Here is a 22,364-nt window from a genome sequence, read left to right as displayed (position 1 = left end):
CGATCATTAGACATGATGCTATCCACAGATGACCTGTCCATCTTGTTGATGTACTTTGCCACCTATGCGAAGCCCTTGTTTTTTTCAACCTTCCCAAATCATTCAGGAAGACTTAAATCTTTATATCACATTTTATTCTTTTCTTGTAGAGTGTGTTACAGTCCTTTCTGATTGTTCAGAAAGAATATAAATCTTTCAGATGAGTGTATTATGCAGTATTCACGGCCAGTAAGTGAAATTGGAGGTCTAAAACACTAAAAGAGGAAAAGCATTCACAGCTGAGTCAATTACAAAAGTACGTGTTCCTTGAAGATAGGATAAGTAAGAACAGCTGGAAATCTGTTTGTCATATAAATTTCTGGTCACTATGAAAAGTGAATAAGTATATGGACAGGTAGATTAATAAAGTGATAACCAACTCCTGACTTGTTAAAGCTATTTTCCTTCTTCAAGAAAAGCCACCCAAAGATGGGGGGCCTGGGTGGCTCAGTTGATTAAGTGTCTGACTTCAGTTCAGGTCATGATCTTACAGTTCGTGGGTTCGAGTCCCGCATCAGGCTCTGTGCTGACAGCTAGCTCAGAGCCTAGAGCCAGTTTCAGATTCTGTATCTCCCTCTCTCAGACCCTCCCCTGCTCACTTTCTCTCTCTCTCTCAGAAATAAATAAAACATTAAAGAAAGAAAAGAAAAGAAAAGAAAAGAAAAAAAAGAAAAGAAAAGAAAAGGAAAGGAAAGGAAAGAAAAGCAACCCAAGGAAACAATTGGATAGGTCTTTAAGACCAGTTTCCTTTAACCAAATTGTGTGCTGTGCTTATAAAATGACCTCAAGTCATCCTAATGCAATGGGGAAAAAAAAGGACTTGGACTCCAGATAAAGAGATATAATCAACTCTTACAGATAATGAACTAAAATTAGGCAGGGAAGCTCAATGAGGAATGCATTACTGTGCATTCCTACTATTTTGTGCAGCCTTCATTCCTGTGCCTTGTACAATGCCTGAAACATGGTAGCTACCCAACAAATATTTGTTAATAAACGAATATTGAATGGAGAAGCAGCAGAAGAAGAGAAAGAGTAGAAAGAGAAAGAAAAATTAATAATAATTGACATCGGCATAGTCCTTTTAATTTTTCAAAGAAATTTTCTTCTGGTACCCATTTTAGGTCAAGAAATAGCTATCGGTGCACACAGGGAATTTGTACTAATAACCCCTAACACACCTCTGATTAATTATTAGTCTAATTTTTCCCTAGGACTCTAAAGTTAACTGTAGAAAAGTGTGAAAATGATTAATACCTATCTAGAAATGTATTTGTTCATCCATTTTTCATTCGTAAATTCTTATTGAGTACCTACTATATGTCTGACATACTACCAACTCCTTGGGAAACACTAGTGAATAGTATATTGCAGTTCCCAACCTAATGGCCCCTTAATTAAACAGATAACTAATTTGAAAGTTATTTAATTAAAGGGGCACCTACGTGGCTCATTTGGTTAAGTGTCTGACTCTTGATTTCAACTCAAGTCATGTTCTCACAGTTCATGAGATCAAGCACCACATTGGGCTCTATGCTGACAGCATGGAGCCTGCTTGGGATTCCCTCTCTCCCTTTTCTCTGCCCCTTCTGCTATTTTTCTCTCAAAATAAATAAATAAACAAAAAATTTTAAATTTATTTAATTACATATTGAAAAAATGATATTAACATAATATTGAAGGTTCTGAATGAATGTATGAAAGTAGAACATATTTGGAGCACCTGGGTGGCTTAGTCGGTTAAGCGTTCGACTTTCGCTTAGGCCATTATCTCACAGTTCGTGGGTTCGAGCCCCGCGTCGGGCTCTGTGCTGACTGCCAGCTCAGAGCCTGGAGCCTATTTAAGAGTCTATGTCTCCCTCTCTCTGACCCTCCCCTGCTCACGCTGTCTCTCTCTCTCTCTCCTAGAAATAAAAATAAAAAAATAAAAATAAAAACAATAAAAAAGAAAAAAAGAAAGTAGAACATATTTTAGTTTGGGTAATCAAAGGGGGCTCTCTTGAGGAAGCAATATTTAAGCTGAAACTTGATCAGTGTATGAGTTGCCTAGGCAAGGATGGAAAGTGGAGAGGTAAAGAGCATTCAGGGTTAAAGTATATGCACAAATGTTCTAAGGCAGAAAGGGATTTTGAAGCTGGCTAATCTAAAAAGTGGTAGATGTGGTTGAACCCAAAAAGGGGTAGAGTGTGACAAGTGTGTAAGCAACAGTAGCAAGACCATGAGAGTCTTTATGCTTAAAATTTTATTTTTCATCCTAATCACAACTGACAACATTGGGAATTGTTAAGAAGAGCAAATTTGCATTTTTAAGATATTTGTGGATTCTACATAAAAACCAACTGGACGAGTTAGTCTAAATTGGAAATGGAGGTAGCTTAGAATAAAGCAGCAGAGGTTATGGAGAGATGGGAATGGGTTCAATATAGTTTCAGGAGGTAGCAACAACAGAATTTGGTGAGTGATTAACATAGGACAAGTTGAGACATGTATGAAGGATTCCTATTGGGGTTTTGACATGAGATCCTGGTGGATAAAGGGGCTTACCATGATGAATAACCCTGAAGGAAGTCTACTAAACATAATCAATTATTAGTTAAAGTTGGGACATGTTTAGTTTTATCTGCCTTGGAGCTATCTAAATGCAAAAGTTAAGTGGCCTGTCAATAATATTTATTTTCATCTCAGGTAAGAGTACAAGACTGCAGATATTTAAACCTTTAGCCAATCCTATAAGATGTTTATAAAGACCTGATCCCTGACAATTCTTTACCTCCCTCCTGCCGCTCTGCACATTATGTCATTTATTTCATCTTCAAGACTTCTGGTTCCAGAAATGTCCTGAGTCACATGTTGTATTTTCTTGTTTGGGTGCCAGTATTTTTTTGTTCCTCTGGGAATGTCTATTCTGCCTTCCTCTTCAATTGCCTAACTCCTATGCACCCTTCAAAACTCAGTACAGAAAACAGTTGTGTTACACGTATTCTGTACCCCTTCTAGTTGGGTAAGATATTCCTATATTGTCCTTCTTCTGCACCTTGTGTTTTTATGTTTCATGAACTCATTGCAAGATCTTGTTTGCGGAGTTATCTTCTCCACCTAACTGGGAGTGCTTTGAAAGCACAGACCGTGTTTTTATCTCTATGTATCCCATGTTTAGCATCATACCTGGCACATAATAGGTACTAAATAGGCATATGATAAAGTTTTACAGGCTTGCAGAGAACGGAGGCTAAAACAATAGTCTTTGAGGACAGTGAGAGATAATTACATATGACTTGATCAAAGTTATGACATTCTGTAATGAAGAAGGAACACAAATACATCATGGTTCAGAATTTTCCATCCAATATCAAATGTTATATTCAGAGTAATCTTTTTGATACCATATCTTGTTTCTGTCTGTATAATTTGCCCAGCAAAGTTACCTGGTTTTCTATGCTCACATGTTTGCCTTAATCTGATTATCAATAAAAGCATGAACAGAAACAATTCTCAACATATAAAGACATCAGTAAACGATAATTTGAACTAAATGTACAGTTCACAAATGAGAACCTTTCATTTACATTGTTGGTTTGGAGGAAAGTAACACCATATTATATTTCAGAAAAAGATCAACAACTTGATATCTAATTGATAGCAAATTAAAATTACATACAATAACACTTTTAATTTTGAGCAAGTTACCATAAAATTTAAAGTACATAGCAAAACAAACTGTCTAGGTCATTCTCTCAAATATCTCAAGTCTTTGAGAAATCCAGACTTCTCTGAAAAGTCCCCACAAAGGATTTTGATATCTAGAATGGATAGCAGGAAACTCTTGGCTTTTAAAACATATCAGAAACTGTGATCCTAAATCACAATGAATACAACTTTAAGAGAGGGTCACTGAATTTCTATCCTTTCAAAATCCTTCAGCATTTTGCTTCTTTCGTATAGTAATAACTGACTTCATAGATAGCATAAGTATTTGTGTATTTATCTTAATTCATCTTCTTGAGTTGAAAATTCCTGGAGGGCTTGAACTGTGCTATATCAAACTTTTATTTCTAGAGGACCAGCAGAATGCTTAGCAAAGAGTAGGCATTTAAATTTTTTGCTGATTTAATTGTAAGCAATGGTTATCTCTAATGATTTATTGCTAATTAAAAATAGCATGTGTGTTTATTACAAAGGGTTGAACATCAAGACTTTGGTCAAAATATTTCTTATTATTATTCCATAATTACTTTAGTATGGAAAAATCAAACTGTACTTAAGGTCTAATGCTTAGAGATACTCATTTTAAAGATTAAATTAAAGCTTCAATTTATTCACATTTGGCACCTAATTAAATTAAATTAAGAAACTTAATTTAATTTTTTGAGAGGTCTTCTTATGAAAGAGTAGAATCAATATCTTTCAATATCCCTTTCATAGAATCTTCTGTGGATTTGCAGATGCTAGACCCACTGGTTACTGACACTGAAAATGTTCAGTTAATAAGGAAAGCAATTTCTCCTTCGGGTTGATCATTGGTACTAGATAATATCCCTAATTTTTGTCAGTAATAAAGGGAAATTAAACTTTCAGAATTGGTGTAGATTTGAGAGAAAAATAATTTTAAGATGAATATAAGGGAAAGAATAAAACCATGCAAATCCTTCAAACGTTTCAGAGAAAAACTCTTCAAAAACCTCTGTCAGTAGGATGACAAACAGATCTGCACAGAATTGAAAAACTATTCATTTCCTATATAAATTGTGAAATAAGTATCCTTGATAGGCATATTCTTCTCTAATTTGTATGATTTTCAAAATGTACTAATATGAATTTCCTCTTGAGGGGTCATTAAGTCAGCCAGCCTGAGTTATAGTTATGTAGCTTGAGCGGATGAAAAGTAAATTATTCAGATCTTTACCTTCTTCAAACAGGATACCAATGGAAAATTATTAACCGATATTTTCATTAGAGAAGACAAGAAATGAAATGATGAGAAAATTGAATTGATAGTAATAAAGTGCTCTGTGTCTCCACTTTCAAAATTCTTCCTCTAAACTTATTTTATTTATAGGCAAGTAAAGTTATGATTTTAGCTGTCTGTTAGTACAGAATGCCCAGTTATCTTAATTTCAAATGATGGGTGTACTTCATGGAAGTCTAAAGAAATCATCATCATCTTCCTCTCATTCCTTCCTCTTGAAAGAGCCAATTATAATTAATTCACACATATTGCTCTATTCAAGCCATTATATAGGAGATGCTGGTGAACAAAGGTAGCTTTTTCAAACACCAATGCATATAAAGCTTAAACAATGATGAAAAGTGAATGAACAAAAGAGTGAATTTGTGATTTCATAAATGATATACTGTACTGGTGAATTTTCCAACAAGATAAAAGATTCAAAGCTTTTGCCTAGAGATTTCTCTTCTTCTGTAATTCATAGTGGGTTATACAAAGTCACCAGCATTCCAGAATCAAGATATTTGGAAAATGGATTTAGAGTATTGCTTCTAAAACTTTACAAAGTGATTATTTTCTCTTCAGAAACAAAACTCAACTCCTTGAGGAAGCGCTTTCTGATTAATAATGCATAAATTTCCTGCACTGAAATATTACTAATCAGTTCAACTAATGAAGTCCTGCTGAATTGTGGAACATAAAAAACAAGCACATTTTATTCATTTCAGTAGTAGTATTTAGGCACATGTCCTATATCCTATTACATATAGGATAACATTTTATATACACAGTAGGGCTTTGAATTGAAATTGCCTGATGAGCAAAATAGGAATTAGAGGATCATACCCATTGGGAAGGAGGGTAGGAGATATTCAGACAAAGGGAAGAAAGAGGATAAGTGATGAGATGTGTAGTCCAGGCAACCGGGCAACCATGAAGGCTCCAGAACTATGTGTTTTCCTCTCCCATGAATTAACATTTGATGTGTTTTCAGTGTGAGTGTTTTTCTAGATAAAGAGTACTATGGCAGACTCTGGGAATTTTCAACTGATCCTATAAAGTAGCTCTTTGCAGGAGGAATGCAGTTTTAAAGACATCTTTTCTGCTCTGATTGAGGAAGAAAACTTGTTCCCAATTACAATCTTTTTAAATTTAGTATGATAAAAAAAGAAAATTGGATAGGAAGAATGAAAATGGCTGGATTTTTGGCTCTAACAATATTTTGATTCTTTGGGTCTCAGTTTCTCCCGTCTACAAGATGAGAAAGGTGAATAAAACTATATCTATATCTAAAGTCTTTTCAAAATGCACAATTAATATGGTTAGGTAATGGTGCAATAGTAGATCCAAACACTGATTAAGTAAGCAAATGACCAAATAACCATACAATTACATCACATAGTATCTAGAGCAGAGCTTTTCAAATGCAGGTAGGTATCTATTAGTGGATTCTATAATCAGCTTAATGTATTCGAAACATCATTTATCAGGATAAAGACAGAACAAACTGAGGGTTGCTGGAGGGGATGGGCTAAATGGGTGATGGGCATTAAGAAGGGTATTTGTGTGAATGATTACTGGGTGTTATATGTAAGTGGTGAATCACTGAGTTCTACTTCAGAAACTAATACTACACTGTATGTTAACTAACTTGAATTTAAATAAATAAATTCCAAAGATAAAAGAACAGAATGGAAAATACAAGAGCACATAGCAAGAAGTAAGGGCAAATATTGTTTCTTGAAGTTTGTATTGTGGGAGCTTATTTATTCTGTATTTATGTGTATGTATACTGGGTCAGAGTGTAAAACATATTTCTTATTGTCCATAAACATTAACAATATTTGTCAGCCATTTATATAACATCTCTTTATTTGGGTTAAAGGAGAAAAGAGGCTTATACTCACCAATAGTGGGGTCATGATAATCAGGAAACTGATGACTAATAAACTGCATTGTCATTGCTGAAAAAAAAATAAATGCAATTTAATAAAAACTCATCAGTTCATCAACAAATTGTTCACCAGTGTAGTTCATCAGTGTTTTTTATTTAATAAAGTTTTATTTTCCAAAATCATCAGCCTTTTATTAAGATCTAGTAAGTGACTTATTTATCTGAGTGACTAGTTTAATTATGCAACATGAACCACCAAATGATAGGGAAAGTTCTAGAGGAGAAAAAAAATGTATTTAGAGGGAAAATAATGCCAGAGACTTCTCTGGAATAAATATGTCTAAATCTTGAGTGTATTTTAATGAAAAATTGTCTTGTAGTAAAAATAATAAGGCTTTTGACATAATGAGAATATAAAGTAGCTGAAAGGTCTCTTTGGCTTGCTCTGGAGTAACAGTTGGTATTGGTTGGGAAGATCTTCTCATTGCAGGTCCTGTGTGTACTCTGGGACTTATCTCCTCATTGTTAAAATAAGGAGATAATCTCTGAAGTCTCGATTAGTTATAAAGGTACATGATTATGTGAATTTTTATCCTGAGCCAGCCTTTTAATTAAAATTATTTGTCATTTTTATTTTGCCTAATTTATGCTATTTAAGTCCTTTTATTAATTTTCATTACTTTCTGGGGAATTTCCTCTAAATTCTCCACATTCCTTGCAAATCAATATTTTTATAAAATATTTATAATGTTTCTATTATAGCTTCTTCATGTAAATTTTCATTATTAGTAGACAAATTGAATGCTGAAGTAAAGCAACAAACTTGGAAACTTTGGAAACAAACTTCTCTTCCTTTTCTCTCTTGGGTTCTTTATCTCTTTGTGTGTGTGTGTGTGTGTGTGTGTGTGTGTGTGTGTGTGTGTGACAAAGACTCTTTTCTTAATTAAACTTTAGTTAGCCTTCCCTTAGTCTTTCTTTCAAGGAAACCCTGACCTAGGTTCCTGTCCTTGCTAGACCGGCATAGCTCAGTGATAGCAAGAAATCAGGTTGGTGAGAATGTCCCACTCTTGACGCAGAATCCCCTAGCCTGCCTTCAACAAGAATCCTTTTAAGTCTGTTTGGCAAGAATTCCCTTATTCCTGATATAGCTTCTGTTAATAATCTTCCACCAATGCTTGTCCCAACTCCTTGCCTACAAATCCTCACTTTTCCTTGTTGTATTTACAATTGAGTCCAGTTCTGTGATGAGTTCTCTTTTCCCCTTCTTCAATAGTTCCTGAATAAAATATATTCTTATTATTTTACTGTCCAGTTCTGGTTTCTTTTAACAATGTGTTCATGCTTTAGAAAATGTTTGGAACAGGGAAGACAGTTAACTTCAACAAACTTGCATAAGGTATTAGTCTAAACTCAGTTTGAAATGCAAAGAAACAGAACCTGACCCAGTGAAAAAGAATTTCTGTTTACACTTTAACGGTGTTTACTTCCTGTCTTTGCACTGACAAAGGAAATCTCCATATTAAAGTATTACTCAATTTGACAGTTTAGGGCAAATTTTTAAAATGCAAATTAACATTTCTTGCAGATAGCTTTAGGACTTAAGATATTTCAAGTAAACAAACTGAAAGTAACATGTTTATTAAGTAGATATCAAGGAGAATTTGGAAAACATTTTTCATGAGTTTTAAGAAGAGCAGTCTCCTCTATTTTACTGCCAACTGGTTTATTACCAGCTAGAGCACAAAGGTCAGAGGCCTGGCCTCCCAGTGAACACTTGGCTTGACTAGTTAATTAACTAAATTTCAAAGACAGTTCAGAATTGTTGAAGTTAGAGCTAAAATGAGGAGATTCTCACTCCAATCTACTCAAAGCGAAGAGATACACACTTCTTCACAATGTGACAAGGGCATCATCCATCTTATGATAAACAATTATTTAGACTAAAATCTTGAAAGATGCCTTTGGATATCTTCCCCTTCATATGCTCCATCCAGTCTACATGAATTTTCATTTTACTTCCAAAATATCTTTCCAATATGTCTCTTTCTGATATTACTCTAATTCTTAATCTTATATTTTAAATCCCTATTGCCATAGACTTAAAATTGATTCTCGGTAGCTTTTTTTTCTTTACCTTCCATTAACACTTCCACAATGACACCAGAGTCATCTTTTTAAAGAAATCTTGTTACTCATATGTCAGCAACTGTTAGGATAAAGACATACATGCTAATGGTCCTTCAAGATGAAGGTCCATAGGATAAAGCATATGTGGTTCTTCATGTGCCCATCATACCTCTTCAGGCTTGACTTCTGGTACTGCCCAAACAGCTGCTCTGTGTTCTCAGAGTTATGGAAAGAAGGGCTTTCCACCTATGAGGATGCCTTTGTCCCATGGCATAGCACAGCCTTTGCCTTCTCCCTCCTTTTTATATCATACTAACAAAGATTCTTTTGGACCAAACCTTCATTAGGCTCCTCTGAACCCTCCTCTAAGCCAGGCCATGACCTTCAGGCTTCCATGCTTTCTCTGCTTTGCCAAGTTTTAGCAAGAATCCTACTAACTCATTTTAGAGGGAATTCTCCACACTTGATCTGGTTACCCTTGGTAATTGATCATTTCTCATCTCCATCCCTCATAATTATTCTGGCCTACCCTCAGCAAGAATCCTATTAAGTTTATTTAACCAGAATTCTCCTTACCCTCTTAGTGATTTCCCGTTCACTGGCCCCCATTTTACTCCTTGGCTATACATTCACACTTGTCCTTCCTGTATTCAGAATTGAGCCCAGTTCTATACTGAGGGAGGCTTTTCTCCTGTTGTCATCTTTCCTGAATGAAATCTATTTTTACCACTTTACTGTCCAGCTTGGCTTTTCTTTGACAATGTTAATATCTCCACTCAAATGTCATACCATTCAGTCAACACATTTAAACTCTTCATCGATCAGGTGCCAATATGTGATAGCCATGGAAGTTCCCAAGAAGCATTAGAAAACACTGTGTATAATTAGGGGTTAAGTTAACTTCTATAAACCTAGGAAATAATTTTGAAGGTGAAGAAGTTTGGAACAACTGTAAGGAAGAATATGTAAGCATTTTAAGAACTGATAGATATATTAGATACTAGACTTGAGATTCACAAAGCCAGTGTCAGAAATAAATGAATCAGTCAAAGATTTACCTTTTACACTTATTTATAAGAATACCTAGCATATATTTAGATGATGGAGTTTGTGCTTTAATGGAAACCTGCTGCTTATTGTATAATTGAAAAAGCCCTTCAATTCTCAAATCCTCTGACCTACCACTGAGACAGAACCAAAGAAGAGAGAGCCAGCTGAGCTTTGTTCCAGAACTTCAAAAGATAATTTTAGAAAGATTGATTTGTAAAAGTTTCTTTTGTGTTTTACAAAGTGGATGCCTGATGGGATATCTAAGAGCCATTTCCCTTTGTGGAGATAATATGTAAAACAAACAATTTTTGAAAAATCTCTCTTAAATATATGTCAGATTCAATTTTGAAATAAGTAATCTGCTAAATGTCTTTCAATTATCCTGGGGCACAAACTTTATTTATTTTATGATACACAGGTTTACATCCTCAAAATCGGGTATTCTATTTTCTTTTGCCAAAGAGTCATTCTGTCAGAAACTCAACAATAGCCCTTCCTTTCTCTTTAGAGATTTTATTGTATTACCTTTATAATATTTTAATACATTGGTTTTCAAGTATCTAATGAAAATGAAGGTCTGTGCCTTCTTCTCATAATATACATTCCTATAAACATGTATACAATATTAAGAGATATGTGGGGTCCATTAAGTCCTAAGTAAAAATACTTGTCCTAGCAAATACCTGCATAGGTCCAAAATCAGTCTTTTGCTTAAAAAGAGGACATCCATAAAAACTATGATTTAAGAGCATGTGAGGGGTGCCTGGGTGGCTCAGTCGGTTGAGCGTCTGACTTTGGCTCAGGTCATGATATTACAGTCTGTGAGTCTGAGCCCTACGATGACTATGCTGACAGCTCAGAGCCTGGAGCTTACTTTGAGTTCCGTGTCTCCCTCTCTCTCTCTCTGCCCCTCCCCTGCTCATGCTCTGTCTTTCTCTGTCTCAAAAATAAATAAGCAAACAAAAACAAAAGAGCATCTAAGATCCCCAACCTCAAATCTGCCTTTAAGGAATTCCTAATATTCGGCTTAGATATCCATTTCTTACTGTGCATTTTTGTTTGCTTGTTTGTCTTTTAAGTCCTCCTTGAGGGGTAATATACAAAATTCCTAAATTTGAGTGTGAACCAGTTCAATGAATCAGTTGACAAAATCCACCTGACAGTCATGACCAATTTATTGTCAATATGTTCCAGAAGACTTAGGAAAGAATGGCAAGATAGTACTAGAAATAAATTTCACAAATATCCTAGAACTTATTCTGTTTGTGACTTTGTGATTCTGTAAAAGATAACAAGGATCATTTTGGAAATTTTTGAAGAGGAGCAACCTCATATTTTCCATACACTTTAGAAAAGCTACCATTTCAACAGATTCAGAACATTTTTCAGGGTTTACCAGAAAAAAAGTAGTCTTTCAGTAATGGGAGAGGTTTCATTTTGTTTTGTATTGTTTGTATGTATGTATTTGAAATAGTTAAGAAGTGTTCTACAAAGCACTGAACTCCTGAATGATATAAAATTAGATTTGTTGTATTCAGAGATTCACTTACAGTCAAAATCATTGCCAACATACATTTAGCAGTGATTGTCTTAGAGACAGTATACTGAACTCAGCTGTAGTGTATAGAATTAGCCAGGAATAAGAATACTGAGGAAGAAGTGGGATGGAATGATGGGAGGCATGCACAAGAATTGGTTGGATCTCATGAGGTATCTTAGAGCCCTTGATCAGAATACGATGGTGTGTATGAATCAGATAAATTCTGGTATTGGACCACAGAATCTCTGTATCAAAGGAAACCATAAAGTAGTTATCATTTGTTTTTATGGAGGCTATATGTTAATTTTAAGCTCTCTATCTTACTAAAGCATTTTATTATTTGGACTATTTTTATCATGACATTTTAGGAGTTTCTATTATATCATTTACAAATAGAAATAGTTTCCAATTTTTGTTTCATAATTTATCTTTTTAATATTCATTGTTTTATTTGTCCAGACAGTATTAAATAACAATGCAGACCATGATCATCTTTGGCTTTTTTCCCAATCTCAGCGACACTTTTATCTTCACAGTAAGATTCTGGCATTAGTAGTGTGATATATTACATATTTCAACATATTATGGAAGTAGTCATTCATCTCCACTTTTTTGAAACCCATAATGAATAAGACTTGTACTTTTTCAAAGGTTTTTCTTTTCAGTATCATGGAGATAATCATTATTTTTCTCCTGAAACCATTAATGTTAACTTATTTTAAGAGACATTGAAATATTAAACCAACTTTGCATTCCAGGATTGAAGTCTATTTGGCCATGATGTCTTCATCTACTTTCTACACCCTGAAATAGTTTATATACCATAGGAACTATATGGTCTTCAAAGGTTTAGTAGACTTTCCTGTGAAAACATCTGGGCCTGCTGTCTTTTTAATAGTTCCTTGATAACTTTCCACTATTTATTCAATGCGTATTATCTGTTCAAATTTTCTAACTCTACTGGGGACAGTTTTAGGGAACTGTACTATCCTAAAAACTTATCCATCTAGGTTTTCAATCTTTTCAGAGAAGTGTGCCTTGTGATGTTTTAAATTTTGATTGTTTCAGTAGCTATTTCCTTCTCAGAATTTTTTGTTTGCTTAAATTAGCTACTAGTTTGTCTATTTTGTTGATTTTTTCAAAGTCTTTTAATTTTTATTTCATTCTGATTACTATTATTAATAATAATATCCATAGATTTTCTTTTATTTCCTTTGCTGCTTTTTATTTATTACTCTCCTGGTTGTGTTTCTTTAGTTTACTTTTTTGTTAAATCAGTTCATTTATTTTTATCATTTAAATTTTTCTTGGTAAATTTTTTGTAGATATGAATTATCTACTTATCTCTGCTGTTTATCCTCCGTATAGTTTGATATTGTTTTTCAGAAATTTATGATTTCTATTTGTATTTTTCCTTTCACCTGAGTCAATACATAGAAAGCTCTTTTTAGTACTAGCTGGAAGAGATTTTTTGCTTATTTTATTTTTAACATTAATTTTATTACCTTGTGATCAGAGAGTATTATTTCTAATAACTCTATGTAACTTGCTGGTATTTTGGCATTTTAATATATAATTAATGTGTTTAGTAAAATAAAGTATATTGATAAGAAGATAATATTTTATATATGCATCAGTAAGATTTACTTTATTATTTTTAACTGTTTTATAACTTTATATTTTGTCTACTGATCTGTCTTGTGTTTAGAATGGTGTATATTTCACACATTATAGATAACTATTGTCTTATTTAGTATATAAATATTGTGACTGTAATATTTTCATTGTGGTTTATGGCTTTTATTATTAAAAAGTATCTTTCCATATCTCATTTAATTATTTTTTTCTTTTTTTCTGATATCAAGATTGTAATCACTGCTTTATTTTTATTTTAATTTGCTTAGTTTATCTTTGCCAATTATTTTCCTTTTATCATTTCAAATCATTGTATGTTAGGCCCGTCTATTGTATGCTACATAGTGTTGGATATTGTTTAATAGTCAATTTGAAAATTGTTTTCTTTTAATAGGCAAGTTTAGTTTATTCACACTTACCTAGTCTTATTTTCCTCCATATCTTTCCATGGCTTGATAGCTCATTTCATTTTAGCACAAAGTAATATTCCATTGTCTGGATGCACCTCAGTTTACTTATTTACTCACCTCCTGAAAGACATCTTGATTACTTCTAAATTTTGGTAATTATGAATAAAAGCTACTATAAATATCCCTTTGTAGGTTTTTATGTAGCTATAAGTTCTCAGCTCCTTTGGGTACATACCAAGGAGCATGGTTGCCCGGTATGTTTATATCAGATATGTTTAGTTTTGTAAGAAACTGCTAAACTGTCTTCCAAAGTGCCTGGCGCACTTTGCATTCCCACTGAAATGAATATAAGTTCATTTACTTGAACTTTAGCTCCACATCTTTGTCAGCATTTGGTATTGTCAGTTTCTTGATTTCAACCATTCTATTAGGTATATAATAGATACCTAATATATAGGTATATTAGGTATATAAGGTGTTTCATTTCTATTCATAGTTCTCTTGGTGACATATCATGTGGCACATCTTTTTATATGTTTATTTGCCATATATATATTTTCTTCAGCAAGTGTCTGTCAAGGTTTTGGGCCATTTTTAAGTCATGTTGTTTTTTTTTCTTGTTGTTGAGCTTTATGTGTTCTTTGTATTTTTTGGATAACAGTCTTTTATCAGATGTGCCTTTCGGAAATAGTTTCTCCTAGTCTGTGACTTATCTTCTAATTATCTTGATATTGTCTTTGGCAAAGCAGAAATTTTTAATTTTAATAAAGTCCAGCTTATTATATTTTTCACTGATTATATAAAGATGTTTTAAAGACATTGCCATACACAAGGTCCTCTATGTTTTCTCTTATCTTCCAGGTTGTATAGGTTTGCATTTTACATTTAGATCTATGACTCAGTTAATTTTTTTGACCTGTATAAAGTCTATGTCAAGAATCTTTTTTAGTTTGTTTGTTTTTTTCCCACACCATTTGTTAAGACTATCTTTGCTCCATTATGTTGTCTTTACTCCTTTGTCAAAGGTCAGTTGCTGATACTTATGGGGCTATGAGGCTAAGGTATATGTCAGGAAGGAAAGGAAACAGATTTTGGTGATCACATAGGAGTCTCTGGCATATGAGGGGAAAGACTGTCAGAAAGAAATGTGAAAATGTCAAATGAAGAAAAATAAAATGTCACTCTCCCCCTCCCCCAAAGAATAATCATTCCCTGGAAAATTAACTAAGGTCTTATGTTACTGTTTTTCTTACTAATTTCCATGAGGTACGCTTCAATATTTTTCTAAATAAAGCATCTTTTAATTTTTGCCAAAAATAAATTATTACAAAAAAGATACTTATTTAAATTTTTATAAGCTGAAGCCATCTACATGGTGGAAGTCTATATAATTATGTAGATTAAAAAAATAATTCTCTAGCTGGGAGTATATCTGAAATGATGGGTAAAATGTTTGTTTGTTTGTTGTTTTATTTTATTTTTCAGGTGAACTCTGTGACCATCCTGAAAAATCTGGACAGGAAATAGTAATGGGAGGTTTGTCATGCCCATGCACATAAACACTTCTCCTTAAGTCAGTCTGTCTTTCCCTGGCTTAGGAATACAAAGAAAGAACAGTGCATACAGATAGAGAAGAAATTTAAAGATCAGAAAAGTTGAGTCATCCACTGTAATCTTAAAAAAAGTAATTAGGGATAGAAATAAAGAATGTGTGGTGGAGGCATACTCTGTCTTTTTCATTTCTAAAATTATTACAGTTAGTGGATGATCTTTATTAGCAAACAAGATACTTCACCCCCTATCCCCCGTCACTGAAATGGACATTTACTTAATATTAAGCTACAGATCAGGAAGTACCTGATGGATTTTGTATCAAAGACCCTTTTCCATTACTAGTGGCCATCCCATTAACATATGTTATGTAAATGTAATGCTTGCCTGAACTTTATAAAATATTCATTAAATACATACAATAAATAATAGGCAATTGCATCTTTGATGTTCATAGAAAGTAGTGGTGAGAGATTAAATACAATCATTTTTTTGAAAGAAACCCATTTTGATTGGACTCCTCTTTTTCATGCATATGTTCTTTATTTAAATTTTCATTTTATTATTCAGATATTCCAGTAATTTATTATTTCATTTTAAAGTTAAATTTAAATCAACTGTTTCTTGTTTTGCATAATTCAGTTTTAAACCATCAAATTTACCTATACAAAAAATCTGACAATATTATATATCACCTTGCTTGGAATGTCAGTGGTATTTGCCCTGAGGCAGGGACTATCAGTTATGAAAAAGAAAATTTATAGAAAGAAAGGAGTAATTTTCTAAAAACTTTAAAATGATTAAAATACTGCATAAAATAACACTACTTTGTTATTACTCACCTCAGTCCCCCCACCCCCAAAGGAGTTTTATATTTATGGAAAGTAGTGAGCTGAAACACTTTGGAGACTGATATAATCTAATTACACAGAGATAAAGGTTGACAGGTCATTGCTTCCCCTTTGGGACGTTAAGCCCTGTCAGTGGAGTAAGAAAGATGATGGGAATCTGGTCACTAAGATGTACTTCCATTTCTCTTTTGTTTTTTTGTGGTACTTTAATAAAATTACTTAATTTCTATATGTCATTTTTTCTTATCAGCGAAATAAGAGGAAGGTGGAAAGAGGATTTAAAAATGCATCTGGAGGGGCGCCTGGGTGGCTCAGTCCGTTAAGCATCCGACTTCAGCTCAAGTCATGATCTCATGGTTCGTGGGTTAACCCCACGTTGGGCTCCGTGCTGACTGGCAGCTCAGAGCCTGGAGCCTATTTCAGTCTGTGACTCCCTCTCTCTCTGAACCTCCCCTGCTCACGCTGTCTCCCTCTCTCTCAGAAATAAATAAAACATTAGAAAAAATTTTTTAAATGCATCTGGATTAAGCATTCTACAATCCCTCTTTGTTCATCCTGTCTTCCCCACCATCATCTGTTCCTCCTCCATTTAGGTTCTCTGTTATCTCTATTCTAATTCTGTCTCTTATTTAGTCATTCGGTTCCAGGCATATGACTTGTTGGGGGATTTTCAACCCATTCCAGCTGTGACCTTTTCCAGGAAGTCTTTGCTAGGGCTATTTCCTTTGCTTGAATGCTCTATACCTAGATAACTGCTTGGCTTGCCTGTATCAGATTATGATTCACACCTTTGGAAGCTGTTCTCACACCAGTGAATTTAAATCAAAATCCATTCCTCCTCACTAGAACTCTCCATGCTCCCTTCTTGATATTCACTCATTCATTCATTCATTCTATTAAAAGATATTTATTAGGTTCCAGATATTGCTTTATATAATGTACCATACCCTACTTTAGGTGCTTTGGACACAGCACTGAGGAAAAGGGACCCCTGCCCTTTCGGGTCTTAGATTCTAGAAGGTGGTTGTGGGGGGTGGGGATTGGAACGGGAGACAAAATAAAATTGCCACACAGTTGCATATACATCAATGGTATGTTAGATGGTGACAACTACTACTATGGAGAAAAGTAAAATTTTTATAGGGTTGTTATTAAAATATAAAGATATATTACATTAGGATGGACTTCTGTGGGAAAAAAATTAATGGATATACAATTTCCAGGAAGAACAGGAATAAGGTCACATTTTTCACTTTTAGAAAACTTGTTCATTTACTTTTTAAAAGAAAAGTATGTCTTTTATGACTCAATGGATATATTTATAAGAAATGTATCATTATTTAAAGTATCATTATTTAAAATAAGCTGAGAATTATATACTTTAAAATAATTTAAATTAAGGATGAAAATTTTATTTTATTTTTTTAATTTGAATTACATATAAACAATTATTTTATTTATTTTTTATAGTTTATTGTCAAGTTTGTTTCCATACAACACCCAGTGCTCATCCCAACAAATGCCCACCAGCATGCAATTTTTAAATATCAATCTAAAAACATACAAGTTGGGAGGCACCTGGGTGGGTCAGCTGGTTGAGCGTCCAACTCCTAATTTCAGCTCAGGTCATGATCCCGGCATTGTGGGATCAAGCCCCACATTGGGACTTAAAACTGTCTCTCTTTCTCCTTCTGCCCTTCTTCCTCACTTGTCCTCTCTCACTCTTAAAAAACTATAAATAAATAAATTAAATAAATAAAAGTTTACAAGCTGGGTACCTAATCTTTCAAAATCCCTTTAAGAAATAATTTAACAAAAGTGTTTAAAAACCTATGCATTAACTTGATCAGGGTCACAGATCTATCACAGAATCAAGTTGGTTGGGTCACGGGACTCACTCCAAAGTCAGACACTTTCCATTATTCTAATTGCTTCTTATTAATTCCCCTCTCTTAACTGAAAACCTGTGCTTTCTGATGAGTGGCCCATTTGGTGAATAATAGCATGGATATGTGAGAAATACTTACATTTTTAAGTGAATGTATAAGTGAATAAATCTAAAATTATCTCCTAACTTAGACTAAAACTCAGGTGAAAATGGTTGCCAGTTCTCTTATTTTTACACCAGCACTCACAGGTACATTCTCTAAAATGCATTGAATCGAGGGATCAGAAACAGTCACATGAGAAGCCATAGCATAGGGGTATTTCCCAAGGGGGGCAGGCACCCTGCTGATTACCTTAAGAAAGATGAGGTGGCTCTCAACCTGGAATGCTCCCAAACAGGAATAATAGGATCCTTTTAAAGTCAAGGTGATAGGAAGGTATTTACAATAGCAATATAAAAGGGACTTTATGGAGTTTCCAAAGACATTCAAAGATTCATCCTTACTTCTTTTGCAGCTTTTAATAATTAAGAGTTTAAAATGTTTTTTTTTAAGTTTATTTATTTATTTTGAGAAAGATAGTGAGAGCTCCAGCAGGGGAAGGGCAGAGAAAGAGGAAGAGAGAGAGAATCCTGAGCAGTCTCCACATTGTCAATGCAGAGCTCTAACACACAAACTGTGAGGTCATGACCTGAGCTAAAACCAAGAGTCAGAGGCTTAACCAACTGAGCCACCCAGGCACCACTGTAACTTAATAATTTTTCATTTAGTTATAAAACATTTATTGCAGGTTGGTATATTTCCCTGTTCCCATACGTCTGTGGATATAGGATAAGGATTGTTGAGAGGGAAGGGCCTTGAGATCTGAAGGTTAAGGGGTAGATTAAAAAATGGCACCATTTGGCTGGGGGAATGGCACCTCACCAGGGAGATGGATGGGAGAGGCAGCCCTTTCAGTTCTCCACTTCCTGGGGAGGGGGGTCCCTTCTGCGGAAAGCTCCCCTTTACTTCTCTTTCTCTTCATCTCCCCCATAAACTCTCTGCCAACACAGAGAAATGGTGCTTTCCAGGACATTAAAAATTCTATTTATCTTCACTGACTGATTTTCAAGGATGATTGATCCCACACAAAAAGAAGTGATGGATATTAAAACTCAATATTACCAGTCATTCCTTTTTGCTCTATGCTGACAGTTTATTTTGTACTCAATGAAACAAAAATGAAAAATAGACATTTTCACCAATCATTTCCCAAGTATTTTATCATTTAGGATAAACCTCATCTCTTTAGGTAAATGAAATACTATTGATGCCCTGCACACATGTACTAACATAGGTAAATACATTTCTTCTTACTTAACTCTATTCTTAGAGAATAATAATTAGTAGAGACAATTATTGAAGTCTGATTCATGTGAATGGGTGACAGTACCCAGAAGGAGTCTTAAAGTGCTCAGATTTTAGGATATCTTTGGTTTGTCATGGAATTATAATAGACATTAATATCTAGCCTATATCAGAATTTATATATTCACTATTTGCTACAACAAGAGTTTACTCTGTCTTGACACCCTGATCTTGTAGTCCAAGCATTTGCTGGCATTTAATCATGTTAGTAACTGACAGACATACATCTTGGGGCTGAAGGTTTTTCTTTCATAGCTTTGGAAGAAGATTCCCAAAGCATAAAACATGTGTAATTTACATTTCTATGATAGTTCCATGTTTGCAAAGAATTTTTCTTTATTTGATGAATCTCCACTTTACTTCTAGGAATTTTGTAATACTCTTATAAACTAGGTCATAGGCTAGTAATGAAGTTCAGGACATGCTATCCCCAAAAATGGCATGTTGGCATATTGAATATTTTAAAGTGAAGGAATTTGAGAAGCAATAGGTATAGGAAAGATTCTCAGTCTTTCTTGAAGCAGGTCATAAGACGCTATGTGAGGGCTGCCCTCCTATACCTGGAGGAAAAGAGCATCCTTATCTCTAAAGAAGGAGGGACCCTGAGAGAATCAGAACAAACAGGACTTGTAAGTACCCCCGTTTACCACCCTTAGGTCATACCCTTTTGTCCTATCACATTTTTATGGCTTTTTACTTTTCCTCAAACTTATAAAAATAATTAGGCTTGGCCACTTCTTCAGGTCTTCATTTCTTTATGAAGACTTCAAAGTCATGTAAAACTTAAATAAATTTGTATGCTTTCTCTTGTGAATCTCATGTCCATTCAACTTACAAGGCTCTAGCTTGAGAACCTAAGATGGGCAGAAGAAGAGATTTTTCCTCCTTTATACTAGCCAGCTGCCTATCTTACCAGAAGGACATTGGAGTGCATGAATTATTTTCTCTTGCCTCATTATATTTCCCTTCATCATAACTGAAATTTCCTATTTAATGCCTTAAATAATTCTGGATTCCCTGACTCTTTTCTTAAAACATCATTAGCTTCAATCAGTTTTTTTAGTTCTTCCTGACACAGTAAATACTTCAGCCAGGGTGAAAAGCTCTGGAAAGGGAAGAAGGGTGATACTTGAATAGAAGACATACTTTTTCTGTGGCCTTACCCATATCATCTCAGTTTACATTATTAATGATAATAATAATAATCTTTATAACTTTATATGTTTTTTTACATATAATGCTGTATACTTTTAAGGGCATTTTTTTGGTTTATACATTATTCTAAACTATATGCTTCTTTTTATAACATAGATGAAAGGACATAAATGTGAAAGCAAAGGCTAATAGATTGGGTATCAGAAGCAAGATTTAGGGTAATCCTGGCAGGAAGGAATAATAGAAAAAAACAAATATGAATGCAAAAGTCTTACATTTTAGTTAAATAATCAATTTTACAGTTACAAAAGCATAGAATGAGTTGGACCTGGCATGATACCAGTTCAAATGAAAAATGACATGGAGGTTAGGATTAGGTCTATATAATTAAGACTCAAGTTAAATTTAAAGGAAATGCACCACTTAGGGTGGATTGTCACAATCTCATTATTAAATCTCAACATATGGTTGGTTCTTTATACTAGATTTTTTATGGTGACACGTACAAGTCTACTAGTTGGATTTAGCACTCATTCAGCCTCCATGACAAATATGCTTCCACCCCAACATGACTCTGACCTGAGGTCTGCCTACAATTGAGCTTCTTCAGCTGGCTTTCAAACACCTGGTGGGTCAGGGCCAGAAGCCTGAAAGCACAGTACTGGCAGACAACTCAGATGCTTGCTCCATCAACGTTTATAGAATCTAATCTTGCTTATTCTGTCTAGGGCGGTGGTTCCCAAAGTGCAGTCAAATAACTCCAAGGGATCTGAGAGAGCTTTTCACAAGAGTTAATGAAGTTCTATGAAGCAGATAGGTGATTCCAAGTGCCTTTTAAACTAGATACCTTCAGAGATTTTAAAATACGTAAAATAATGTCATTCTTCTCAAATTTTTTTGTTGTTTTGGAAAATATAGATTTTAAAAACATTATTTGTTGCAATATATTTTTATTTTTGTTGTAATATATTTTTAAATTAATACTTATTATAACTTTTTAATGCATTCAGTTTTATAAAATGTTATACTTAATTTATAATATGGTACGTAACAATAGAAGTAACTTATGTAATCAGAAGTTTTTTGAGGTTCTCAGTATTGTCAAATGAATGAAATGATTTTAAGACCAAAATGTTTGAGGACCACTGATCTAGAGCAAAACCTCAGTGCTGATTAAATAAAGGTAGGTGAAAAGACCTATGATTATTCATAGATCAAATAATAACATTTTGAAAGCCTAAAATTAAAGATAAAACAATAGTGAAGACCACTTGGTCAAGATACCTAACTATAACTCCAGATCTCTGTGCTTTTCTTCTTTCTCGTCTCCTTTCTACCTTTCCTTGTCTCGTTTTCTATCTTTCCTTCTTTCTCTATGTCATATATTCATGGCCATTGTGGTGATATATGTTCCTTTTTCATTTTCATCTTTCCCTTTCCCTTTCCCTGTCACTATGTGTCTCTTTCTACACACAACTGTTTCTCCCTGTTCTGCTCTTTCTTCCAAGAACTTGCTGCCAGAAGTAGACTTTACCAGCATTGCAAATGCATGTAATATCAAATTATGGAATTAAAAATAAATGCTTATTTGGGGGGAGCCCAGGTGGCTGTCAGTTGAGTGTCCAACTCTTGATTTTGAGCTCAAGTCACAATCTCACAGTTCGTGGGCTCGAGCCCCACAATTGGGTCTCTGTTGACAGCAAGGAGCCTGCTTGGGATTTTCTCTCAATAAACAAACAAACAAACAAACAAACAAAATTTAAAAATAAAAATAAATGCTTTGTTTAATAAATACAATTTTTGTATATTTCTAAAAGATCTTCCTCTACTCTTCCCTCAGGATAGGTAAAATTAAAATTTTGGTGACATTTCTG

At 34.1% G+C, this 22,364-nt stretch overlaps 1 protein-coding gene across 1 annotated transcript in view; it reads right to left on the bottom strand.

Moving 5' to 3' along the window:
- Positions 1-22,364, bottom strand: part of RIT2 (Ras like without CAAX 2) — a 381,589-nt gene that overhangs the window by 294,743 nt on the left and 64,482 nt on the right. The window contains exon 2 of the mRNA XM_077777640.1: positions 6,892-6,948. Within this exon, the coding sequence (XP_077633766.1) occupies positions 6,892-6,948 (57 nt within the window). The remainder of the gene's footprint in view (positions 1-6,891; positions 6,949-22,364) is intronic.

This window comes from Crocuta crocuta, unplaced genomic scaffold (genome assembly GCF_008692635.1).
Source record: "Crocuta crocuta isolate KB4526 unplaced genomic scaffold, BGI_CrCroc_1.0 scaffold36, whole genome shotgun sequence".
Lineage (NCBI taxonomy): Eukaryota > Metazoa > Chordata > Mammalia > Carnivora > Hyaenidae > Crocuta > Crocuta crocuta.
Note: the sequence above shows the minus strand (reverse complement) of the source record. Positions and strands in the feature narration are given on the sequence as shown.